The sequence below is a fragment of the Pecten maximus genome, chromosome 8 (genome assembly GCF_902652985.1).
Source record: "Pecten maximus chromosome 8, xPecMax1.1, whole genome shotgun sequence".
Classification (NCBI taxonomy): Eukaryota; Metazoa; Mollusca; class Bivalvia; order Pectinida; family Pectinidae; genus Pecten; species Pecten maximus.
Genome location: NC_047022.1, coordinates 11,514,894 through 11,542,579, shown reverse-complemented (window position 1 = coordinate 11,542,579; position 27,686 = coordinate 11,514,894). Strand labels below are relative to the sequence as shown.

The window sequence follows — 27,686 nt, the reverse complement described above, 5'->3', positions numbered from 1 at the left end:
AACAGAATATTTCGATAGATGCAAGTTGATGAAGACCATAGGAAAGTTTTATGTTTGACATCATGATTCCGTTGGGGAACATTTTATTTCTTTATGAGAACAAGTCTGACTTTATATGAAGTCAGACTTGATTGGTCCCTGTTGGCTTGGCTAGTGGTTCTGTTGTGACTACCTTGGCTTTCATTGGAGATTTTGACTTAATTCAGATTTGATATAGATTTGTAAGGTGCGTATCGAAGATAAAATAGAAGACGCTCACTCCTCCGGAACACATGATCGTATTATCTTGGTACTTTTTCAAAGGTTGAATTATGGTTTAGTTATAATGATTGTATTGTTGTTTTTTTTCTAATCATAATTCTTATTATTAATTGTTTGATAATTGTTTCGGTTTCGATGAAACAATTGGATGATTAGTGATTCATTTTTTTGCTGTTTCCTGCTTTCAGAAAGTTCTGTAACTGTTTTAAAATGATACGATATCCCAAAATAACTGGTGAAAAAAGACCCAATGTAGCACTATAACGTTTTGTTGTCCATCATCATTTTCATGACTTCTCATCTTGATTTTCACGCTGATGTCGTCAAGGTATCCTTAGAGGGACGAAACAACTATACGATAAGGGATCTTTTTTTTTAATTGTTTTACGACCCATTGGCAGTTGAAGTCTAGTAGAGTCAATTTTGATGCAGATTCTATTGCTTGTGTAGCTTTAAAGGTAGTAATTACCTATTTATCATTTGTATAATTTTTAATGGTTGCATGTAGGTACGCTCTGCTGGTTAACGTTCAGGTTTGCCGTAAATATGCTTGTTACGTTATGATTTAGGGATGGTGGTACACTTGTACTAAATACACGCTTATGATGTAGGTTTAAAACTATACAACATCCAGTCACCCTGTTGATTACATTACGGGCCCTTTTCTTTATTTCAGCACTTGTGTAGGCCGATTTTGATTTTCCTAATCTTCTGTCCGAATGTTCTTTCCTTTTGCCCCAACAGCACTTATGGACTGTTTACATGCTAAAATATTTACGCAGTTATGTTATAGTTTTTAATGGTTTCATTAATATTATATTTCATGACATGATCTTATTCAAAACCGTCATATCTTCTACAAGTTCGCGTTTCAACAATATTGGGTAAAATGAGGTCATTGTTACTATGAATATATTTTCGACGTCCTAGCCCTACCGACTTAATTAGTTATCCACTTTTCCTAAAACCTCTTACATTTACTCACAACCATCGTATCTTTTTTATGAGTTTGCATAGGGTAAAAACTGAGGTATCTGTTGCTATATAGTTTGAAGTCCATGTTCACTTACAACCATCATCTCTTGAACGAGTTCGGGTTTCACCGTTTATTGACATTTTATGTTGCTTGAGTTGTATCATAAATACCTTATTGCATCATCTAGCTATTTAGAGGTACGGTGCTATAAATGTTTAAAGGGGACATATGGGTGTTTTTCGTCACAAGTAATTTCACCAGCGAAACGAGTAAACCATTGTTGCTAGCCTAGGCACACACTGCATGACATTACTCATCATATAGTTGAATGTGTGACTGCCCAGTCCTGTCCCGTACCTGGCTGTCTAGGGCACTCGTATCACCATAAGGTAGGTTGTAGTGTAGATATATGATCTGAAGCAGAACATATTTATCATTTCCAAACCTTTGATATCTACAAATGTTTTGAAACTCACAACTGTCTGGTTTGGTTAAAAATTATGTCACATTTATATTCCTTATAAATAAACTTAAACTTAGTCATTGAAGTAAGGTAATATGATAATATAGCGATGCGTTGCCTCAGGTAGAACTCGATTAAAAATCTATTTATATCTTAATCCGGGCGACTATTTGATCAACACATTTCTTACCTGTTAGTTGACTACTTCATGACTGGAGACAGGTAAACATACATATTACAATTACAATGTGTAGTTGGCATATCTATCACCTGTAAAATGTGTTGACAGCAGAACAAAATACTGTTGTATGTTTTAAGACTATTCTGAAAAAGTAACATATTTCTATTTTTCTTTCTGTTTTTATTGTAGTTTTGATACTTCCATGAAGATTTGAAGGTGAGTAAGATTTTTATGGTGATATCGATGCAAAGTCTGCAATGAGTGTTTAAGATAATGTCTTCTACTTCATTTACTAATTGTATTATCTGACGTTCGTGCACATACCTACCATGCTAATTGTATAATGTTTAATTCTAATTATCATGTTAAAACCTAAATATCATCCAAGGCTCAGTTGTTCAAAAGGGGATTAGCTTAATCACTTGATTACTGAAAATTTCATTTCTCATTTCCTGCAAAACCTGTGAGTATATCATCTTTACATTAAGCCAGTTGAAAGAGAATTAAGAATTACAGAATTTCATTAAGTTTTGTCAAGTTACTTCTACCAGAAATTATTATAAATGTATATCTGGATTTGAAAAATGTTGTTAAAATGTGATTAGCCTGAACAACTGGGCCCAGGTAAGCGTTGGTGAAAACCTATCCGTCCAACGTTATTCATTCTAGCAAAGTATGTGTACAGTTTATTTTGTGCAAACATATATATCTTATTAAGGTGAACTGAAGTACCTTATTTCTGAACTGATCACTGTCATCCACAGAGATCGCCTACATGTTCGGGCAAATTAAGAGCGCCCTGGTGTGTGTTATTTATGAGGCAACTAAAATAGCTCCCTGCAGAGTCGGTCTTTTTTCCCTTTTCTGTTTGGATATTTTATTGAAATCATTTTTGATTTGTTCAAAAGTAACGGTGTTATAACTATCTTCCATTTCTGTATAAATCTTTCAGTAAAATGCATCGTTCTTCATATAAACATAGGTGCTAACATTTACATTTGATCGCTGTTTTTGTATAATTATATAACTGCGATTGACTCATTATATGCTTTTTATTGCAAGGACCAATTATCATATTTAATATACACAACGAACATCAAATTATAAAATTGTATCATATACGTCTGTTTACAATGGAACGCTGGATGAGTTTTACAGCACTAGCTTCGCCGATTATTCAATTAACTCTGGTGTAATTGTACCAAAAATTACTCATAAGTTGACTATGCTCTGACTAGACTGCTCCTGTCAAACAAAATTGTATCGCCAGTGAACGTATTTTTAAGATGGGTATCTTGTGTCCTATTCATAAAATGAACTTTTGCCTCCATACTTCTGTACTCGCAGGTAGCAGTCGTTTGCTAGGCTTTATTCAACTATTGTAGAGCCTTTTAATGTGTCACGAACAAGAAAAGGTGCTGGTTTGTTTGCTTTTTAAGGTTTGTCTACATTGCGAGAGCTGCGTTCATACATGTAATTGTCTATATTTTCAACTCCACACATTAGGTTTTCGTGGTTTATATTAACATTGACGGAAGATATAATGTTATTAGACCGATGCTGATGATACTGGAGGGGATTGTAGTATGTTGTTAAGCTGATTATTCAGGTATTTCATGCATGGGCATTGGTTAATGATGTGAGCTTCTAAATGTAGCTTCAGCACAATACCTCTACAGATGTAGAAAAATACAGTCGCTCTAATTGAAATTTATTTTGCTCTAAACTACATCTCATATTTATTTAGGGTTTTGCTTTATTGCCACACGAGCTCAAGTATATTCTGTCGTCGCTAACATTTAAGTGCACTTTTGTCATTAACGTTAAAAAAGACACATTTCTAATTATCCTTTCTGTTCTGCATATTCTACAGATACCATAGTACCTTAGTCATGTCGGAGGGAAAAGCTGACCTCGGGAAGATGAAAACCAAGACAGTGGCCCTGGATGAACTACTGCCACGACTTGGACATCCAGGGAAGTTCCAAACAATTACATTCCTACTTCTTGCATTGAACTATTTTACAGTATGTTTTAACCACGTTTGTATGGCGTTTTACGGCTCAACGCCCAAACATCAGTGTCAAGACAGAGCCATAGAGGCTGGTAACACTACCATTCTTGGTGTGACGTACGGGAAATGTACTACATCCTACATCTTGGGTAATGGACAAAATACGACAATCACGTGCAAGACTGATCCAAATGGGATGTGGAGCTTCACTCCTTATACGGATCGGGAGACTACCATCATCACAGAGGTATGGACTGATATGATTTATCAACCCAGTTGAGAGGTGAAACTGGGGATCACAACACTAGAGGGACTCTAAAGCTGACAAACACAGCACGAGTGCTTGGCAGCTTAAGAATCTTTCTAGGAGATTGAGAATCAATCCCTTCCCCACAACCCTCCCAGTCTATGGCCACTAGGGACTAAATGGTTTTTTTTCTCTAAACCTTTTTTTTCAATTAAAACACCAATATTGTATACTTCTGAAACAAATCCACATTTAAAGGCTGCCGTTGTTTGGGCCTATGGGTCAGCCTTCATACAAACAATTTATGTCCGTCCACAGGAAGGCCATTAATCTCCATACATACCATACAATCAACACATTCTGCACTATTATTAGTTCCCTACCGTTGAAACCAGTTTTCCGCAATTTTCTCAGCCATGCTTCAAGGTATATTGGTGAAAAATGGTGTGTAACTTCAGAATGAGTAGCTACAGATCAAGTTCGAGTTTCAGGGTTTGTGGGTCAAGGTCAAGATCACTGTTACTATATTTTTACGGGGGCCGGTAGGGGACATGTATTGCTTTAGTAATAGCCAGAATACTTGTTTCATTGATAATAATTTTGCTAAGCTATAGTTGTAGATTGAATTAAAAATCGAAATAGTTTCAATATATCAATATTCTTTCCTTAATAAATCCTTCATTCGTTTCCTGTCCAGTCATTCATCCAAATGATATAAATAAAAACCACCTACGCTTAAATATGACACCCCTAAACCTATTTTCCTCTCCTATATGTTAAATGGACACTATATCATTGCATCTACGAAGTAACGCCAGTAAATTGTTGCCGCGGCGTCATACAGTTATAGTGAAAGGGGAATCTACCCGTCTAAACATTTGAGTGAGATTAGGGAATTTCACAACACTGAATGTGTAGATACACCTAATAATGGTTAGAGAAAACATAATTATTCATCCTTCATTTACCTGTGGAACTCTCGATAGGGATATGTTATCTGTATTTTTCTTTAAAGTCTTTAAAACAATTATAATGACAGTTGATTTATCGATTCCGGTATCTGTAGTAGGATATATACTCGAAAACATGAATTATTTATTGCATAGAAGTACACAATTTTTCCTTGGTCGATCAGGAACCCTGACATTTTTAATACAACATATGAAGCTATAACGACCTACAATTTAACTTATATAGAGCATACACGAAGGTTTCTATCACGAAGCATGCTAAATGGTATGAATCTACGAGAGAATGTTGCTATCAAAGTTTATGTTTTACAGTAATTCCTATGATTGGGTTTTTAACAGTGGGATTTAGTATGTGACGATGTGTACCTGGGAAAGCTGGCCACAACTATTTACTTCCTTGGAGTGATGACCGGAGGTGTGGTGTTCGGGCATATCGCTGACTTTTTTGGGCGGAAGTGGACTATGCTGATATGCCTGTACGTTCCTGTTGCCATAGGGATTGGCATATACTTTGTAACAACATTCACCGCCTTTGCTGTTTTGAGATTTTTCCAAGGGGTGTTTATTCAGGTAAATTGATCACTTGTCTTATCGGAAATATAGAAATATAAACATCGTTATATTATCATGACTTCTAAAACGAAAATGTATGTGCCTGGATAAAGGATGAGGTAGTCTTTATTACAATTGATTCGTTTAAATGCATAGAAAGTCTTAATTACAGTGAAAATATCTGTCATTATAGTTAACATGTGAAATAACCTTTTTTTTAACCAAATCAATGACAGCACATACATGTACTGTACATTTGCCTAATCATGTAGCTCAATTCAAGAGTACATGGATCATACCTGTATTTTTTTTTTTACCTTTTTGTAATAATGTTTAAAAATGAAATTTATGTATTTAAAACCAAGACAGTTGCTCTTGATGAACTACTGCCACGACTTGGACATCCAGGGGGGTTCCAAACAATCACATTCCTACTTCTTATAATTTGCTTATATTTCATGCATTTCATGTAAAGACCTCGTGAAAGATACCCGATATTAGCCACACGCATGATATATCAATATATTACCTCATTCATGAAATATACCAAATCATAAGCTGTGATGCATGTATTTCTAAAGACATTTCCTCCTCTATTTATTATCACTAGTGCCGATGATGTTAAGGAATTGAAACGAGAATTTGACAAAGATGGCCAAAAAATGTTTCTACCAGAATAGGTGTACGAGTGTTATTAAACTTTTAAGGCATGCAATATTCATTTCAACTGTTGAATAACAAACAGTTTATACCACACGTGATCAAATTCTAAACGCGATTTGACTGGTTGATAAGGTGACCTTTGACCAGTACTAATTTACAACCACGAGGTTCAATGGGTTTTGATTGGCTAACACTGGAAGGCCACTTCACGAGGTTGTTGTGAGATAATTAATTTTTATATACATTTCTATCAAATTATTGCTTTAAAAATACTAAACTTGCTAATAATTTATCATGATTAATATTAAATTGTAATATCTGCACATATTTCCAAAATTGTCAGTTTTGCATATTTATAAGCGGTATTTCACTTTAGGTTTTATTCTTACATCTCTGTTTAAAAGAACACATGCTATACACAAAACAAGTACAAATAGGTCACACAAACTCGTGGTTGTTGTACAGTATATAGTATTTCTGTCGCATTTGTTAGTTATTATAAAAAACATCGCTTAAACTCATGTTTTTGTAAATATTCAACAGCCACTTGTTGTGTAACATCTATTTAACACTTAGCATATCTAGTTTCGCTATGACGTCAAGGTTATGGGCATTACTGAATAACAATGTAACCGCGGCCTGTTACCGCTCGACTTATAATGCATGTACAATGCAAAAGCATTAAGGCCCGGATACGATGACAGTTGTTCTTTGTTTATCCAACATCATACAAGGTAGGAGAAACACATTGACCTTCAAAATGACATCTTATGCATACCTAAAAAGGACATAATTGCAAATGTAGTGTACATGTACAAAAAGACACAGGCAATTTTAAACGTTTTAGACTGTTACCACCTATTATCATGAAAAAAGCTTTATCTCTGAAAACTTAGAAATCCATTATGGATTTTTGGCTCTTTAGGTACAAAAGGATGAATGTCTCCATCTACTGATATCAACTCGAATTCGAGACCAATTCTTCCGAATGTGAATATTCAAAGATATTCTTAATATTTCTGATTAGTTCATGCTTGTACGGAAACAAGTGAGGAGTCCGATATCGGAGCTCAATATAAAAATAATATGCACTGGACAAAAGAGGCGAAAGCGCGACGTTCTTAAACTTATCGATAAAATCGAAAACAATGATGAATGGAATCAACCTTATTTTCTGGATGAATTGAAAAAAGGATAACAGGGGATTTGATCAGTTAGATGAAGGCTACTCTAAGGACGATTTTCTAGCAAATATCGTAAATTAGATTTATTGTCTAAGATGTCAATATAATGATGTGATAAGAAAGGAATATAATAACTGTGTTAAATGTAACATTTTACAATTTTTGTACATTATTTGCATTATAAAATAAGCTCTGTTTTTAAACAGATCAAATAAAACGCAGTTTCAAGATTTGTGTATATACATCATTACATATGAAATATAACTATTATACTAGCAAAAAGCAGAAACGCAAGTTTATGATATAACTTTTAGACACGTTGTCAAAATTAAATAAAATTTTAAACTGAGCTATGTCCCTGCACTGTAAAATGTTCTTCAGTGAAAATTTATTCAACCATGACCAGTGAAAGCGTGCATCCAAGGTACTCTTGCATTTATGTGCTGGTATAGATCTTTGCAGATCGAACATTGGAACAGTACAGATCAGTTACACAACATTTCTGTCCGAAGCGATTGTACAGCGAAATGTCGCGATTGTGTGAAGTCGATAGGGGAAGGATCATTGCTCTGATAATACAGGGGCATTCGCAACGTAATGTAGCCCATCAATATGGCGTACATGAGACAACAATATCCCGTTAAGCGTCTCTGAGCCACAGGGAGATTGGGTGACCGTCCGAGGAGCAGACGCCCGCGCATTACGTCACGACGTCAAGATTGAAGCATATGTCTCTCACACCTTCGTAACCGATTGTCGACACGCATGATCGGACAGAGTTCCAAGAACGGTAAGGACTCGGTTGCGGGAGTCATTTAAGGCCACGACGTCACTGTATTGGTCCGTCATTTTCGTAGAGGCGACGAACCTAATCGGATTCGTTTGACCCCTGTTGACGCGTGTTGTTCACTGACGAGTCTCGCTTTCCGCGTTACAGGTCAGATGGACGACAATTAAACGTGTATATCGACGTCGTGGTGAGCGATATTCTGACGCTTGCGTAACGGAAGGTGACGGATTCGGGGCTGAGTATGTTATGCTGTGGACATATGTGTTACATACAGGCCAGATATGTCCCCAATCGAGTATTTGTGTAACGAGCTTGACAGGAGGGTAAGGAAGCGTGTCAAGTCCCGAATAACGTCGCTCACCTCACGCATGCCCTTACTCAGAAGTGGACTAATATCCCTCAAAGGGCAATGAACACCTTGGTGGGGTCAATGTTAAGGAGAGTAAGAGCAGCGACTGATGCCAGGGGTGGGCACAAAGGCTACTGATTTGGACCAGGATACGACGTAGGGTACGCTTGTTTTAACGGTTTTCACGTCAACAAAAATCATCAAAATGTATTCAGAATGATGAAATATTCGATATATATACATGTATCTATATTGTATATGTAATGATTTGTGTGTTTAATAAAACGACTGACCATTCACCCTATATCCTCTAGATAGCTCGTAGGCTACCCAATGTAGAATAATAGACAGCATTCAATGTGTGAAGTGAGTTATCCCGATAGGAAACTCAACAAACAAGCTCGCGATTCAATGCGGTCACGCATAACAGACTGTGTATAGGCGAACACATCACAATGATTTATGTATATACTACGTCAAATTTCAGGGTCAAAAAGATATATATATAACTACAAAAATGCATCAGTAATTCTAAGGGCATCAGCTGAAATATATCACACATGTTAAAAATACAACATCAGATGAAATGTCTTTGCATTATAAAGTATGCAGTATTTCATTTCCATGGTAATTTGATAGTACACTTCACGCGGTTATATTAGAAGGGTTATATATATATCTTGTGCCTACATTAGGATAAAGAGGAAGTCAAACCGGTGACCTATGACGGTATAATGGTGCACCTTGGTGAATGTGGACTGGTTAGGAAGATTAAATGACAGTGGAGTAATATGGGGCTTTCACAGACATGATATCAAAACACTAGTAAAATACGGTATTCAATATTAGAGGAAAACTGAAAATGACATACGCTGCGGATATGTGACTTGTTGATAATATAAATGTTTTGTCTTGCTTTTTGTTCTGAACGTCTTACGGTTTAACGTCTTCGCAACAGCCAGTTTTATATGAGTAGGCACCACGAGTAAGAAAACAAACAACAGACAGAGTAAAGAAAAAAAAAAAGATTTAAGATACCTAGTCTTGCAATGGGGACAATGTCCGATTCTTCAGCGTCTCAAATGTCTCCTGAACAAACGACAATAGAGATACAGCAAGCAAGCATATTTCCCCCCGCTCCTGCATGGGATATAACCAATAAACCCTATGGAATGATCAATGTTCTCCGTCCACGGATCACATCGTTACCTGCTTGATTAACTTAAAATTTCCTCTATCCCATACATTATCAGGGGCTGCAGACATCAACGGTTGCCCTGGTGATGGAGATTGCGGTGCGGGAGTATCGAGGAATGGCAGGAGCAGTGTTCGAGTGCTACTGGGGTGCCGGGGTACTTATCCTGGCCGGGTTAGCCTATTTCATCCAAACCTGGAGATACATACAACTGGCCATAACTCTCTCTCCCATCCTGCTGGTGTTCTATATATGGTAAAATACCGTGCGACAGACTAAGTGCCTTAATTATGCTAAGCAGTATACATTTATATATATAATGTATTGTAAAAAAAAAAAAGTAAAAAGTGTATTCTCCCTAGCCAGATGTATCATTTTAAACTTTTAAAGGAAACTGTATGTAAGCAGACGACCTTCCACATTTTTAGCCGATAGCATCACTGACGAGTTCTTAGAAGGACGATCACACGCTATACTATGCAATTGTAAATTCGGATTATACTGCATCTATTTCAAAACTCATATCAAGGAGAGATGCTATTCACTTTTTCGTTCTTGTTGTTTGTTTATTTATTCACATTGAATTCTTAATGCTACACTATCCTAACAGTTGGGTCCCAGAATCGCCAAGATGGTTGGTCATGAAAGGGCGGTTCGACGATGCAGAACATGTTGTGAAGAGAATTGCAAAGTTCAACAAGTTACCATATCCGGCTGACATCATGGCTGCCATTCGAAAGGAAGGTGTGCCTTTCCAAGACAAAAGCAGGAAACAGTTTACTGCCCTGGACCTGATGAAAACATCAGTCATCAGAAACAGGACATTCCTGATGTTTTTTCTTTGGTAACAGAGTTAATTGTTTATCTGTACTATCAGAGTTAGGATGGACAAATCGATTTGCATTTGTTTCTTTAACACTTTGTGATACCTTGTCAGGGGTATATCGTACCTTGTCAGGGGTATATCGTACCTTGTCCGAGGTATATCGTACCTTGTCCGGGGTATATCGTACGTTGTTAGGGGTATATCGTACCTTGTCCGGAGTATATCGTACCTTGTCAGGGGTATATCGTACCTTGTCCGGGGTATATCGTACCTTGTCCGCGGTATATCGTACCTTGTCAGGGGTATATCGTACCTTGTCCGGGGTATATCGTACCTTGTCCGGGGTATATCATACCTTGTCAGGTGTATATCACACCTTGTCAGGTGTATATCATACCTTGTCAGGTGTGTATCATACCTTGTCAGGGGTATATCGTACCTTGTCAGGGGTATATCGTACCTTGTCAGGGGTATATCGTACCTTGTCCGGGGTATATCATACCTTGTTCGGGGTATATCGTACCTTGTCAGCGCTATCTCGTACCTTGTTCGGGGTATATCGTACCTTGTCAGGGGTATATCGTACCTTGTCAGCGGTATCTCATACCTTGTTCGGGGTATATCGTACCTTGTCAGGGGTATATCGTACCTTGTTCGGGGTATATCGTACCTTGTTAGGGGTATATCGTACCTTGTTCGGGGTATATCGTACCTTGTCAGGGGTATATCGTACCTTGTTCGGGGTATATCGTACCTTGTTAGGGGTATATCGTACCTTGTTCGGGGTATATCGTACCTTGTCAGGGGTATATCATACCTTGTTCGGGGCATATCGTACCTTGTCCGGGTATATCGTACCTTGTCAGGGGTATATCGTACCTTGTCAGCGGTATCTCGTACCTTGTTCGGGGTATATCGTACCTTGTCAAGGGTATATCGTACCTTGTCAGGTGTATATCGTACCTTGTCAAGGGTATATCATACCTTGTCAGGTTAACATCGTACCTTGGCAGGGGTATATCATACCTTGTCAGGTTTATATCGTACCTTGTCAGGGGTATATCATACCTTGTCAGGTGTGTATCATACCTTGTCAGGGGTGTATCATACCTTGTCAGGTGTATATCGTACCTTGTCCGGGGTAATCGTACCTTGTCAGGTTTATATCGTTCCTTGTCAGGTTTATATCATACCTTGTCAGGGGTATATCGTACCTTGTCAGGTGTATATCGTACCTTGTCCGGGGTATATCGTACCTTGTCAGGGGTATATCGTACCTTGTCAGCGGTATATCATACCTTGTCCGGGGTATATCATACCTTCTCAGGGGTATATCATACCTTGTCAGGTGTATATCATACCTTGTCAGGTGTATATCGTTCCTTGTCAGGTTTATATCATACCTTGTCAGGGGTATATCGTACCTTGTCAGGTGTATATCGTACCTTGTCCGGGGTATATCGTACCTTGTCAGGTGTATATCGTACCTTGTCCGGGGTAATCGTACCTTGTCAGGTTTATATCGTACCTTGTCCTGTATATCGTACCTTGTCAGGGGTATATCGTACCTTGTCCGGAGTATATTATACCTTGTCAGGGGTATATCGTACCTTGTCAGGTGTATATCGTACCTTGTCAGGGGTATATCGTACCTTGTCCGGGGTACATCATACATTGTCAGGTGTATATCATACCTTGTCAGGGGTACATCATACATTGTCAGGTGTATATCATACCTTGTCAGGGGTATATCGTACCTTGTCAGGGGTATATCGTACCTTGTCCTGTATATCGTACCTTGTCCGGGGTATATCATACATTGTCAGGGGTATATCGTACCTTGTCCGGGGTATATCGTTCCTTGTCCGGGGTATATCGTACCTTGTCCGGGGTATATCGTACCTTAACCGGGGTATATCGTACCTTGTCCTGTGTATATCTTATCCTGTCCGGGGTATATCGTACCTTGTCAGGTGTATATCGTATCTTGTCCTGTGTATATCGTACCTTGTCCGGGGTATATCGTACCTTGTCCGGGGTATATCGTATCTTGTCCTGTGTATATCGTACCTTGTCAGGTGTATATCGTACCTTGTCAGGTGTATAACATACCTTGTCCTGTGTATATCGTACCTTGTCCTGTGTATATCATTCCTTGTCAGGTGTATAACATACCTTGTCCTGTGTATATCGTACCTTGTCAGGGGTATATCGTACCTTATCAGGGGTATATCGTACCTTGTCCGGGGTATATCGTACTTTGTCAGAGGTATATCATACCTTGTCAGGTGTATACCGTAACTTGTCAAGGGTATATCGTACCTTGTCAGGTGTATATCGTACCTTGTCAGGTGTATATCATACCTTGTCAGGTGTGTATCATACCTTGTCAGGGGTATATCGTACCTTGTCAGGGGTATATCGTACCTTGTCAGCGGTATATCATACCTTGTCAGTGGTGTATCATACCTTGTCAGGGGTATATCGTACCTTGTTCGGGGTATATCGTACCTTGTCCGGGGTATATCGTACCTTGTCAGGGGTATATCGTACCTTGTCAGCGGTATCTCATACCTTGTTCGGGGTATATCGTACCTTGTCAGGGGTATATCGTACCTTGTTCGGGGTATATCGTACCTTGTTAGGGGTATATCGTACCTTGTTCGGGGTATATCGTACCTTGTCAGGGGTATATCGTACCTTGTTCGGGGTATATCTTACCTTGTTAGGGGTATATCGTACCTTGTTCGGGGTATATCGTACCTTGTCAGGGGTATATCATACCTTGTTCGGGGTATATCGTACCTTGTCCGGGTATATCGTACCTTGTCAGGGGTATATCGTACCTTGTCAGCGGTATCTCGTACCTTGTTCGGGGTATATCGTACCTTGTCAAGGGTATATCGTACCTTGTCAGGTGTATATCGTACCTTGTCAAGGGTATATCATACCTTGTCAGGTTAACATCGTACCTTGGCAGGGGTATATCATACCTTGTCAGGTTTATATCGTACCTTGTCAGGGGTATATCATACCTTGTCAGGTGTGTATCATACCTTGTCAGGGGTGTATCATACCTTGTCAGGTGTATATCGTACCTTGTCCGGGGTAATCGTACCTTGTCAGGTTTATATCGTTCCTTGTCAGGTTTATATCATACCTTGTCAGGGGTATATCGTACCTTGTCAGGTGTATATCGTACCTTGTCCGGGGTATATCGTACCTTGTCAGAGGTATATTGTACCTTGTCAGCGGTATATCATACCTTGTCCGGGGTATATCATACCTTCTCAGGGGTATATCATACCTTGTCAGGTGTATATCATACCTTGTCAGGTGTATATCGTTCCTTGTCAGGTTTATATCATACCTTGTCAGGGGTATATCGTACCTTGTCAGGTGTATATCGTACCTTGTCCGGGGTATATCATATCCTGTCCGGGGTATATCGTACCTTGTCAGGTGTATATCGTACCTTGTCCGGGGTATATCGTATCTTGTCCTGTGTATATCGTACCTTGTCAGGTGTATATCGTACCTTGTCAGGTGTATAACATACCTTGTCCTGTGTATATCGTACCTTGTCCTGTGTATATCATTCCTTGTCAGGTGTATAACATACCTTGTCCTGTGTATATCGTACCTTGTCAGGGGTATATCGTACCTTATCAGGGGTATATCGTACCTTGTCCGGGGTATATCGTACTTTGTCAGAGGTATATCATACCTTGTCAGGTGTATACCGTAACTTGTCAAGGGTATATCGTACCTTGTCAGGTGTATATCGTACCTTGTCAGGTGTATATCATACCTTGTCAGGTGTGTATCATACCTTGTCAGGGGTATATCGTACCTTGTCAGGGGTATATCGTACCTTGTCAGCGGTATATCATACCTTGTCAGTGGTGTATCATACCTTGTCAGGGGTATATCGTACCTTGTTCGGGGTATATCGTACCCTGTCCGGGGTATATCGTACCTTGTCAGGGGTATATCGTACCTTGTCAGCGGTATCTCATACCTTGTTCGGGGTATATCGTACCTTGTCAGGGGTATATCGTACCTTGTTCGGGGTATATCGTACCTTGTTAGGGGTATATCGTACCTTGTTCGGGGTATATCGTACCTTGTCAGGGGTATATCGTACCTTGTTCGGGGTATATCTTACCTTGTTAGGGGTATATCGTACCTTGTTCGGGGTATATCGTACCTTGTCAGGGGTATATCATACCTTGTTCGGGGCATATCGTACCTTGTCCGGGTATATCGTACCTTGTCAGGGGTATATCGTACCTTGTCAGCGGTATCTCGTACCTTGTTCGGGGTATATCGTACCTTGTCAAGGGTATATCGTACCTTGTCAGGTGTATATCGTACCTTGTCAAGGGTATATCATACCTTGTCAGGTTAACATCGTACCTTGGCAGGGGTATATCATACCTTGTCAGGGGTATATCATACCTTGTCAGGTGTGTATCATACCTTGTCAGGGGTGTATCATACCTTGTCAGGTGTATATCGTACCTTGTCCGGGGTAATCGTACCTTGTCAGGTTTATATCGTTCCTTGTCAGGTTTATATCATACCTTGTCAGGGGTATATCGTACCTTGTCAGGTGTATATCGTACCTTGTCCGGGGTATATCGTACCTTGTCAGGGGTATATCGTACCTTGTCAGCGGTATATCATACCTTGTCCGGGGTATATCATACCTTCTCAGGGGTATATCATACCTTGTCAGGTGTATATCATACCTTGTCAGGTGTATATCGTTCCTTGTCAGGTTTATATCATACCTTGTCAGGGGTATATCGTACCTTGTCAGGTGTATATCGTACCTTGTCCGGGGTATATCGTACCTTGTCAGGTGTATATCGTACCTTGTCCGGGGTAATCGTACCTTGTCAGGTTTATATCGTACCTCGTCCTGTATATCGTACCTTGTCAGGGGTATATCGTACCTTGTCCGGAGTATATTATACCTTGTCAGGGGTATATCGTACCTTGTCAGGTGTATATCGTACCTTGTCAGGGGTATATCGTACCTTGTCCGGGGTACATCATACATTGTCAGGTGTATATCATACCTTGTCAGGGGTACATCATACATTGTCAGGTGTATATCATACCTTGTCAGGGGTATATCGTACCTTGTCAGGGGTATATCGTACCTTGTCCTGTATATCGTACCTTGTCCGGGGTATATCATACATTGTCAGGGGTATATCGTACCTTGTCCGGGGTATATCGTTCCTTGTCCGGGGTATATCGTACCTTGTCCGGGTATATCGTACCTTAACCGGGGTATATCGTACCTTGTCCTGTGTATATCATATCCTGTCCGGGGTATATCGTACCTTGTCAGGTGTATATCGTACCTTGTCCGGGGTATATCGTATCTTGTCCTGTGTATATCGTACCTTGTCAGGTGTATATCGTACCTTGTCAGGTGTATAACATACCTTGTCCTGTGTATATCGTACCTTGTCCTGTGTATATCATTCCTTGTCAGGTGTATAACATACCTTGTCCTGTGTATATCGTACCTTGTAAGGGGTATATCGTACCTTATCAGGGGTATATCGTACCTTGTCCGGGGTATATCGTACTTTGTCAGAGGTATATCATACCTTGTCAGGTGTATATCGTACCTTGTCAGGGGTATATCGTACCTTGTCAGCGGTATCTCGTACCTTGTTCGGGGTATATCGTACCTTGTCAGGGGTATATCGTACCTTGTTCGGGGTATATCGTACCTTGTTAGGGGTATATCGTACCTTGTTCGGGGTATATCGTACCTTGTCAGGGGTAGATCATACCTTGTTCGGGGCATATCGTACCTTGTCCGGGTATATCGTACCTTGTCCGGGGTATATCGTACCTTGTCAGCGGTATCTCGTACCTTGTTCGGGGTATATCGTACCTTGTCAGGGGTATATCGTACCTTGTCAGCGGTATCTCGTACCTTGTTCGGGGTATATCGTACCTTGGTAGGGGTATATCGTACCTTGTCAAGGGTATATCGTACCTTGTCAGGTGTATATCGTACCTTGTCAAGGGTATATCATACCTTGTCAGGTGTATAACATACCTTGTCAGGGGTATATCATACCTTGTAAGGTTAACATCGTTCCTTGGCAGGGGTATATCATACCTTGTCAGGTGTATATCGTACCTTGACAAGGGTATATCGTACCTTGTCAGGTTTATATCATACCTTGTCAGGTGTATATCGTACCTTGACAAGGGTATATCATACCTTGTCAGGTGTATATCGTACCTTGACAAGGGTATATCGTACCTTGTCAGGTTTATATCATACCTTGTCAGGTGTATATCGTACCTTGACAAGGGTATATCATACCTTGTCAGGTATATATCGTACTTTGTCAGGGGTATATCGTAACTTGTCAGGTGTATATCGTACCTTGTCAGCGGTATCTCGTACCTTGTTCGGGGTATATCGTACCTTGTCAGGGGTGTATCGTACCTTGTTCGGGATATATCGTACCTTGTTAGGGGTATATCGTACCTTGTTCGGGGTATATCGTACCTTGTCAGGGGTAGATCATACCTTGTTCGGGGCATATCGTACCTTGTCCGGGTATATCGTACCTTGTCCGGGGTATATCGTACCTTGTCAGCGGTATCTCGTACCTTGTTCGGGGTATATCGTACCTTGTCAGGGGTATATCGTACCTTGTCCTGTATATCGTACCTTGTCCGGGGTATATCATACATTGTCAGGGGTATATCGTACCTTGTCCAGGGTATATCGTTCCTTGTCCGGGGTATATCGTACCTTGTCCGGGGTATATCGTACCTTAACCGGGGTATATCGTACCTTGTCCTGTGTATATCATATCCTGTCCGGGGTATATCGTACCTTAACCGGGGTATATCGTACCTTGTCCTGTGTATATCATATCCTTTCCGGGGTATATCGTACCTTGTCAGGTGTATATCGTACCTTGTCCGGGGTATATCGTATCTTGTCCTGTGTATATCGTACCTTGTCAGGTATATATCGTACCTTGTCAGGTGTATAACATACCTTGTCCTGTGTATATCGTACCTTGTCCTGTGTATATCATTCCTTGTCAGGTGTATAACATACCTTGTCCTGTGTATATCGTACCTTGTCAGGGGTATATCGTACCTTATCAGGGGTATATCGTACCTTGTCCGGGGTATATCGTACTTTGTCAGAGGTATATCATACCTTGTCAGGTGTATACCGTAACTTGTCAAGGGTATATCGTACCTTGTCAGGTGTATATCGTACCTTGTCAGGTGTATATCATACCTTGTCAGGTGTGTATTATACCTTGTCAGGGGTATATCGTACCTTGTCAGCGGTATATCATACCTTGTCAGTGGTGTATCATACCTTGTCAGGGGTATATCGTACCTTGTTCGGGGTATATCGTACCTTGTCCGGGGTATATCGTACCTTGTCAGCGGTATCTCGTACCTTGTTCGGGGTATATCGTACCCTGTCAGGGGTATATCGTACCTTGTCCGGGGTATATCGTACCTTGTCAGCGGTATCTCGTACCTTGTTCGGGGTATATCGTACCCTGTCAGGGGTATATCGTACCTTGTTCGGGGTATACCGTACCTTGTCAGGGGCATCTCATACCTTGTCAGGGGTATATCGTACCTTGTCCGGGGTATATCGTACTTTGTCAGGTTTATATCGTACCTTGTCAGGGGTATATCATACCTTGTCAGGGGTATATCGTACCTTGTCCGGGGATATCGTACTTTGTCAGGGGTATATCATACCTTTTCAGGGGTATATCGTACCTTGTCAGCGGTATATCATACCTTGTCAGGGGTATATCGTACCTTGTCAGGGGTATATCGTACCTTGTCAGGGGTATATCGTACCTTGTCCGGGGTATATCGTACTTTGTCAGGGGTATATCATACCTTTTCAGGGGTATATCGTACCTTGTCAGCGGTATATCATACCTTGTCAGGGGTATATCGTACCTTGTCAGGGGTATATCATACCTTGTCAGGTTAATATCGTACCTTGTCAGGGGTATATCATACCTTGACAGGTGTATATCGTACCTTGTCAGGGGTATATCATACCTTTTCAGGTGTATATCGTACCTTGTCAGGTGTATACCGTACCTTGTCAAGGGTATATCGTACCTTGTCAGGTGTATATCGTACCTTGTCAGGTGTATATCATACCTTGTCAGGTGTGTATCATACCTTGTCAGGGGTATATCATACCTTTTCAGGTGTATATCGTACCTTGTCAGGTGTATACCGTACCTTGTCAAGGGTATATCGTACCTTGTCAGGTGTATATCGTACCTTGTCAGGTGTATATCGTACCTTGTCAGGGTATATCATACCTTGTCAGGGATATATCGTACCTTGTCAGGTGTATATCGTACCTTGTCAAGGGTATATCGTACCTTGTTCGGGGTATATCGTACCTTGTCCGGGGTATATCGTACCTTGTCAGGGGTATATCGTACCTTGTTCGGGGTATATCGTACCCTGTCAGGGGTATATCGTACCTTGTTCGGGGTATACCGTACCTTGTTCGGGGTATATCGTACATTGTTAGGGGTATATCGTACCTTGTTCGGGGTATATCGTACCTTGTTCGGGGTATATCGTACCTTGTCAGGTTTATATCGTACTTTGTCAGGGGTATATCATACCTTGTCAGGGGTATATCGTACCTTGTCAAGGGTATATCGTACCTTGTCAGGGGTACATCGTACCTTATCAGGGGTATATCGTACCTTGTCCGGGGTATATCGTACTTTGTCAGGGGTATATCGTACCTTGTCAGCGGTATATCATACCTTGTCCGAGGTATATCATACCTTGTCAGGTTTATATCATACCTTCTCAGGGGTATATCGTACCTTGTCAGCGGTATATCATACCTTGTCCGAGGTATATCATACCTTGTCATGGGTATATCATACCTTGTCAGGGGTATATCGTACCTTGTCAGCGGTATATCATACCTTGTCAGGGGTATATCGTACCTTGTCAGCGGTATATCATACCTTGTCAGGGGTATATCGTACCTTGTCAGCGGTATATCATACCTTGTTCGGAGTATATCGTACCTTGTCAGCGGTATATCGTACCTTGTTCGGGGTATATCGTACCTTTTCGGGTGTATATCGTACCTTGGCCGGGGTATATCGTACCTTGTCAGGTGTATATCATATCTTGTCCTGTGTATATCGTACCTTGTTCGGGGTGTATCGTACCTTGTCAGGGGTATATCGTACCTTGTCCGGGGTATATCGTACCTTGTCCTGTGTATATCGTACCTTTTCCTGTGTATATCGTACCTTGTCAGGGGTATAACATACCTTGTCAGGTGTATATCATACCTTGTCAGGGGTATATCGTACCTTGTCCGGGGTATATCGTACCTTGTCAGGGGTATATCATACCTTGTCCGCGGTATATCCTACCTTGTCAGGTGTATATCATACCTTGTCAGGGGTATATCTTACCTTGTCAGGGGTATATCGTACCTTGTCAGGGGTGTATCGTACCTTGTCAGGTGTATATCATACCTTGTCAGGGGTATATCGTACCTTGTCCGGGGTATATCGTACCTTGTCCGGGGTATATCGTACCTTTTCCGCGGTATATCGTACCTTGTTAGGTGTATATCATACCTTGTCAGGGGTGTATCGTACCTTGTCAGGTGTATATCATACTTTGTAAGGGGTATATCGTACCTTGTCAGGTGTATATCATACCTTGTCCTGTGTATATCGTACCTGGTCAGGTGTATATCGTACCTTGTCAGGGGTATAACATACCTTGTCAGGTGTATATCATACCTTGTCAGGGGTATATCGTACCTTGTCCGGGGTATATCATACCTTGTCCGCGGTATATCCTACCTTGTCAGGTGTATATCATACCTTGTCAGGGGTACATCTTACCTTGTCAGGGGTATATCGTACCTTGTCAGGGGTGTATCGTACCTTGTCAGGTGTATATCATACCTTGTCATGGATATATCGTACCTTGTCAGGGGTATATCGTACCTTGTCCGGGGTATATCGTACCTTGTCCGGGGTATATCGTACCTTGTCCGGGGTATATCGTACCTTGTCAGGGGTATATCATACTTGTCAGGAGTATATCAAACTCTTTCTCCTCCGGAATTCATGGTCTGATTCGTATTGTACTTTCAGGTTCACTACGTCTATTGGATACTACGGCCTCACATTTCAAATGACTAGTCTAGCTGGGGACAAATATCTCAACTTCTTTATTGGATCCATGGTGGAGATGATCGCCTACATTGGTGTTGTATACATCATTAAAAAGTATGTTAGCGTATTAGTTAACCGAGACACTGATTAATGTAGAAAGGTATACCCATTGACATAATATATGTATCTAAATTAACAGTTAAGAATGTTTTAAAATTTATATAATACAATTGTTGAAGTTGCAAATGCATCTCATTGAAATCGGGAGAGGGCGTTATTGGCTACGCCCCATAGGCTGTGCCCAAATTCCTTTGTGCTAAGATCTGCGAAGCAAAATATTCAGAGATGAAATTGTTTCATGTTTTCTGTTAAAATAATAAGAGTGCTACGGAAATCGTAGCATGACGCTTAAAAGATTTTATTCAATGAAATGGTATTAACGTTTATTGCTTAAAAGCTAAAAAGTATTTTGAAAATGTGATTTCAATATGATGACTCATTTAGATTTGATTAAATCTTTCTTGTGTATTATCAGCTTTTGATTTATTAAATACATATTCTGAAGTGGTGATATCATTATGATGGGTGTTATTTAGATTCGGCCGACGTAAACCTCTGGCTTTCTACTTCCTGGTGGGTGGATCCTGTTGTATCCTGGCTGGTGTGATACCTTTTGCTGGAGATGGTACAGTAAATCAATTATTGCAAACGGTCCTATTTCGGCGCACACAAACTTTTAGGACAAAACCCTATTCAAACAGATTAGAGCAATGATACATGTCGTATGAAATTGTAAACAGAATATGATATTAGCGTCGTCATCATTAAGCGAAAAGCGTTAAAATGAAATAACCGCTAAAAATATACGTTTACAGTTTACGAAAATTTAAGTTTTTTTTTGTTCAGCAATCCTCTTTAATTGTGAAACCTTTTGAACATTTCAATATATCCAAATTGATAAGGTTTTATATACAATCAGGGTTTTAAGGAAGCATAGGCATTTACCAATGCATGTTTAAGAAAATATAACATGTAAGTAGAGAACATTTTTTTGTGTAAGCACGATTTCAAAATTTTCTATCATCCTTGACACTACACAAGCGTATGTGATCGTAACCCCTATGGTACTGTGGATGCTTTTCTTTTATCTACTGAGAAATTCATATGCTGTTGAACAAACTCTCATACTTGTTTTATTTTCATTATCAAATCCATTTTATACAGGTGACGACATAGCTAAGGCATCCACTAGTTTTGCCATCGTTGGTCGATTTGGTATGGGTGGTGTGTTCAGTGTCATAGTACTATACACATCCGAGTTATACCCTACAGTCATCAGGTACGTGCTGTAACTAATTAACAAATGTATTCTCTTATCTGATGATTTCCTTGACAATGAGATAACATTGAGAAAAAAAACAACATTAAATGAATAAAAACAGTATATGGATTAAACTTTTATTCATTCTTCCAAAACTTAACAAGAGATTTCGATGTCACTGTGGTGGACACAAGGTGGCGTTGTTACATTACTCTAGTAGTGGACGTTAGAGGGCGTGGTTGCCACACTCGAATGATGAATACTAAGTGAGATGGTAACGTCACTCTAGTAGTGATGGACGCTAAATGGAATGGTTACGACACTTTAGTGGTTATCTCTCTACTTTGGACGATAGGTGGCGTGAGTATGACACCCTATAGTGAACGCTACGTGGCGTGTTTACGTCAAACTGGTAGTGGACGCTAGGTGGCGTGGTTGTGTCATTCTAGTAGTGGACGCTAGGTTGGATGGTTGCGTTACTTTAGTGATGGAAATTAGGTGGCGTGATTACGTGACGTGCCATCATTGTGTAAATGGCCTTATTATTTGACCATTGATTAGATATTTTAAACTTGCCTGATGTTGTGTTGGCAATACCTGACAATAGATTTGTATACATAATCAGGTCTTTCCAGTTCAAAAGTTATTGCATTAGTTAAAACTTTTGTGTATTTTCAGGAGTATCGGAATGGGCTGCTGTTTTTTCCTAACCAGAGTAGGAGGCTTACTCGCACCTCAGATTTTACTTCTGGTATGTTAACATATATGTATATCTCTTTTTGTCTTTATTTATCTCTTTTTATTTTTTAAAGACACTAAGAAGCACAGAAAAAAATCAATGATAATTTTAAAGGGAATTTCAGGAAAAATAGCATCAAAAACACATATTATAAGTATTTGAAAGGATTATACAAAAACACACTAGATATTAGCACCTTTAAAACAAATCTAGACTTACAGTAGAGCCAAAAAGAATCATACACATGTTTCGTCCCTCTAGGACTCGTCAGTGATGCTAAAGGCTTATAGCACTGATATCTGAAGTAAATGAGAAATTTAAAATAGCTCGAAAAAACAGTCGCTGTGTCCTGAACAGAAATTATATAAAAACATTTTGGTGTCATTATATACTGTAAAAGATGTTTATTGTGAAGAAAGAATAAAGTCGCGAAAGCTGCTAGATACATTATCATAAAATTTCCCCAAGAAAATTATATAGCATTACGAAAAGATAATCCTCTTACTGATATCGCAAACTTTTGTTAAAACCACGAAAATTCGAACCACAGGAACAAAACTTTTGGATTTTTTCTTCGTTTTTGCTCGTATTTTGCCTTCGATTTTGAATTCGAATTTTTGTTTCATTATTATGTCTGGTTTTTACTTTCCTTTTTGTTATCCCATTTTGTACGTCATTGAAGTAATGGCACTTATGGTTGATCTAACTTATCTTGGTATTAAGGGGGACTACACACACAAATCGGTTCCTATCATAGCATTTGGTGTGTTGGCTGTGATTGGTGGATTTGCATCGCTGATTTTACCGGAAACGCTCGGACGAAAACTTCCGGATACTATTGAAGAAGCAGAAAATATGAAAGGTAAACAGATACTAACATACCAGGACGACGCAGAGAACGTGGACAGTGGGAAACACCCTAATGAAAAATACAAGGCTGTTAATGAGGGCTTCAGTGAGGATACCCATATGTAGAGACAATGTAAGTATGTTAATGTATTTCAATGAAACAAAAGGATATGTATATATTATTCTGTTAGAATGTGTATTGTCAGTAAATGTGTATGTTGTATAAATTATATCATAATTAAAGTCCATACATTTATACTTGACAGTGTATGTGAATGTTGTATAAATGATTATAGTCCATACATTTATACTTGACAGTGTATGTGAATGTTGTATAAATGATATCATAATTATAGTCCATACATTTATACTTGACAGTGTATGTGTATGTTGTATAAATGATTATAGTCCATACATTTATACTTGACAGTGTATGTGAATGTTGTATACATGATTATAGTCCATACATTTATACTTGACAGTGTATGTGAATGTTACAGTGTATGTGTATGTTGTATAAATGATTATAGTCCATACATTTATACTTGACAGTGTATGTGTATGTTGTATACATGATTATAGTCCATACATTTATACTTGGCAGTGTATGTGTATGTTGTATACATGATTATAGTCCATACATTTATACTTGACACTGTATGTGAATGTTGTATACATGATTATAGTCCATACATTTATACTTGACAGTGTATGTGAATGTTACAGTGTATGTGTATGTTGTATAAATGATTATAGTCCATACATTTATACTTGACAGTGTATGTGTATGTTGTATACATGATTATAGTCCATACATTTATACTTGACAGTGTATGTGAATGTTGTATACATGATTATAGTCCATACATTTATACTTGACAGTGTATGTGTATGTTGTATAAATGATTATAGTCCATACATTTATACTTGACAGTGTATGTGAATGTTACAGTGTATGTGTATGTTGTATAAATGATTATAGTCCATACATTTATACTTGACAGTGTATGTGTATGTTGTATACATGATTATAGTCCATACATTTATACTTGACAGTGTATGTGTATGTTGATATTCAGTGGCCTGATTGACATTCCACCCCAGTTTTAACTGTGACAGACCGAAGATTATACTCATATAGTTCTTGGTGATGTACCTATTTCAGATCTGGTTATCTGGTCATAAATGTTTATTCATGTCAAAGTGTGGAGGTTTGGTGATTGAATATGAATGACAAACATTGAATGCGATATGATTGAAATGTTTACATGTATGTATTTAGCTACATCTGTGTTTTGTAAGTTCATTTTAAGGGTTGATTTGATAAACAACCAGGTGGAAAGTTGTTTTTAAACATTTGTCATAAAAGAAATTCCTTTGGGACTGTAGAGTGTTGGTCACTTCGGTTCAGATGAATTTTCAACAGTGACAGTGTAATAATTCAATAAAAAAAAAAAAAAAAATGTTTGTTTATTCTTATGAGAATTTATTGCAGTTTCATGTAACAGAGATCAAAGATTAGAATTCAAAGCCTTTTTTTTCACCTCAACAATCGGACACAAGACAGCTTTTAAGTACTTAACTATATCTGTATGTTTTAATTATCAGCTGATCATTGAACAATCACGAATGGTTTGTCATTAAAACTGGATAGGTCCCTTATAAGATTTGTTACATTTCTATTAAAATTGGTTTCAATCTTCAAAAACGAAAGATTGGTCGTTGTATGGCAAGCAGAATAATGAATTATTGTGATATTATGTGTAAATGCAATATTATGTTTTCTTCAAAATGTGCAATAATGTGAGTTATATGGTGTTAATATGATTGACACCGGGGTTAACTTCTGTTTTGTTCTTCATTGTATCTATACTTACTATATTAAAACATAACTATACTTTTTTTATAAAGAGTTATCTCCCTGTACAAAATGATACTAAGCATTTTATGGACCGTTTTCGTTTATTACGGTACAAAGAGTTGGACCAGATTTTTTTTTTTTTTTTTTTTTTTATAAAATAATGACATACCGTGTGGTTTTAAATTGCTTAGTGCTATTCTAGGAAAAGTTTTTTTCTTCAAATCAACTTGGTATCGATTCCTTAGTTACCATGGTTCCTTAAGAAGCGTTTTACACACAAAAACACTGCAAGGTTCTCTTTCCTTTTTCAAAATCAGCAGAATTCGAAGCCAAGACCATTTGATTATAAAGTAAGGAAGCTTTTCCATTATGTTACCTGTTGAGATACTTTTTTGTGTTAAGACTTTTTTTTCTGCTATATTACTTTAGATGATTCCTTATCGATTTAACTTCCTTAAAGGGCATGAGGCCTGATTTTGTTTTTAATTGAATATAGAACATAGAAGCTATCTAACGTCGGCATTATGAGATGATGTTCAATGTTTCATTGTTGCATTGCAACCTCAAACTCCCAGTTAATTGTATGTTATTGTTTAGTACTCAGCAATATTTTAGTATGGCACACGATATCATTAAATATCGTATTACAGAGATCATCAGGCGATTAACTGTTTTGGTTGTGTTTTACAGGCAAACATCGTCTCCAGACGACGAAGGGAAACGTGTTCTACTTAAGATGGACATATACTATAAATATATACTTGGAAATACGATATTCTAACAGCTCTTAACCCATTGTGTCTTATTGTTAGGTGGTACATTAATACAATTTAAAGAAATGCTGACTTTATTTTGTACATAATATTCATGTACACCGGTTTAAGATAAAGCTTAGATAATACAAGAGTCTACCAGGGGATTTGTTGTTACTGTTCGTGATAGTAGTGTTTACTTCTAATGACGGCAGTTTTTGTGTAATATTAAAGTATAATTATTTACTACAGGAAATATAAAAAAAATGCCGTGGTGACATTGTATTTATTATATCTTTATCTCGTGTTCACCTCTTTATGACATTCTCTTTTCCCGTTTCACTTTTTTCTTTGTATTTTTATACGTACATCTTATATATTTTTACTGGAGTGGTATATGTTGTCTAGTGAGTGTATTCAGGGAAGATTTCTTTAATTACTCACGAAATATCTCCCTTTAAAATATTTTTTATCAAACGATACTTTTGCGCTTATAGAGGTACTTATTATGTGTTATTGTGTAACACTTTGATGAAAATCAATATTAGGAATCCATATCTATGTCTCAGAACCTAACACCTAAATCTAGGAGGAGTTTGATAGTTGGTTTCAGGATATTTAGCAAATGTGTTTTCATGGCCGGGGTCGTATTTCATGTAGTAATGATATGTTGACATTCAATTTATGTTTTCTACAATTTCTCTTTAAATGTCATGACGTAAAATCATATGTCGTCATGGCGATATCTTTGACTTAAGTATATTTACTTTATAATATGGTTATTTTTGTGATTATATTTTGCATTATATATATTAATACACATATATATGAAGTTTACATCACATTTACTCATTTATATACATATATTTTGAATTTTTAAGCGTTGTTTGATTTGCTAATCAGTGTATGGACTAATTACAATATCAATAAAGACTTTACATATTTCGTATTTTTTTTTTTTTTTTTTGAAATAATACACATACTGAAGGAAGTGACATCATTGTGTTCTCAGAAAAGTGTATGTGTTCCTCATTGTGGCAGTGACCTATTTTTAAACGTAAACCATGAACTTTATCAATATTTACATTTCTACATTTGGCGCTAAAGTCTCCCTTTGCCCCAGTGTTAAAACATCATGCAAATGCTTTGCTTTGCGCTACGAATGAATCAAACGCAACGAGGATTCTGATTGAGAATTGCGTTTTTATGTAATTTTGGCACTTTTTGACCATCGTCACGGCAAGTCTTTGCACTATAAGTCAGATC

At 38.5% G+C, this 27,686-nt stretch overlaps 1 protein-coding gene across 2 annotated transcripts; it reads left to right on the top strand.

The window, feature by feature from the left end:
• Window positions 1-1,523: 1,523 nt before the first annotated feature.
• Window positions 1,524-27,365, top strand: LOC117332461 (solute carrier family 22 member 3-like). 2 transcript variants are annotated; one of them, XM_033891377.1, is made up of 12 exons: window positions 1,524-1,626; window positions 2,071-2,097; window positions 3,755-4,142; window positions 5,453-5,683; window positions 9,905-10,101; window positions 10,457-10,690; window positions 20,878-21,012; window positions 21,495-21,583; window positions 22,123-22,237; window positions 22,898-22,970; window positions 23,682-23,940; window positions 26,359-27,365. In XM_033891377.1, the coding sequence occupies exons 3-11, from the start codon at window positions 3,774-3,776 to the stop codon at window positions 23,931-23,933; spliced, it is 1,695 nt and encodes a 564-aa protein (XP_033747268.1). In that variant the 5' UTR covers window positions 1,524-1,626; window positions 2,071-2,097; window positions 3,755-3,773; the 3' UTR covers window positions 23,934-23,940; window positions 26,359-27,365. The 2 variants fall into 2 exon arrangements, with proteins under 2 accessions (XP_033747268.1, XP_033747269.1); XM_033891378.1 differs by lacking the exon at window positions 1,524-1,626 and adding an exon at window positions 1,861-1,922.
• The last annotated feature ends 321 nt before the right edge of the window (window positions 27,366-27,686 follow it).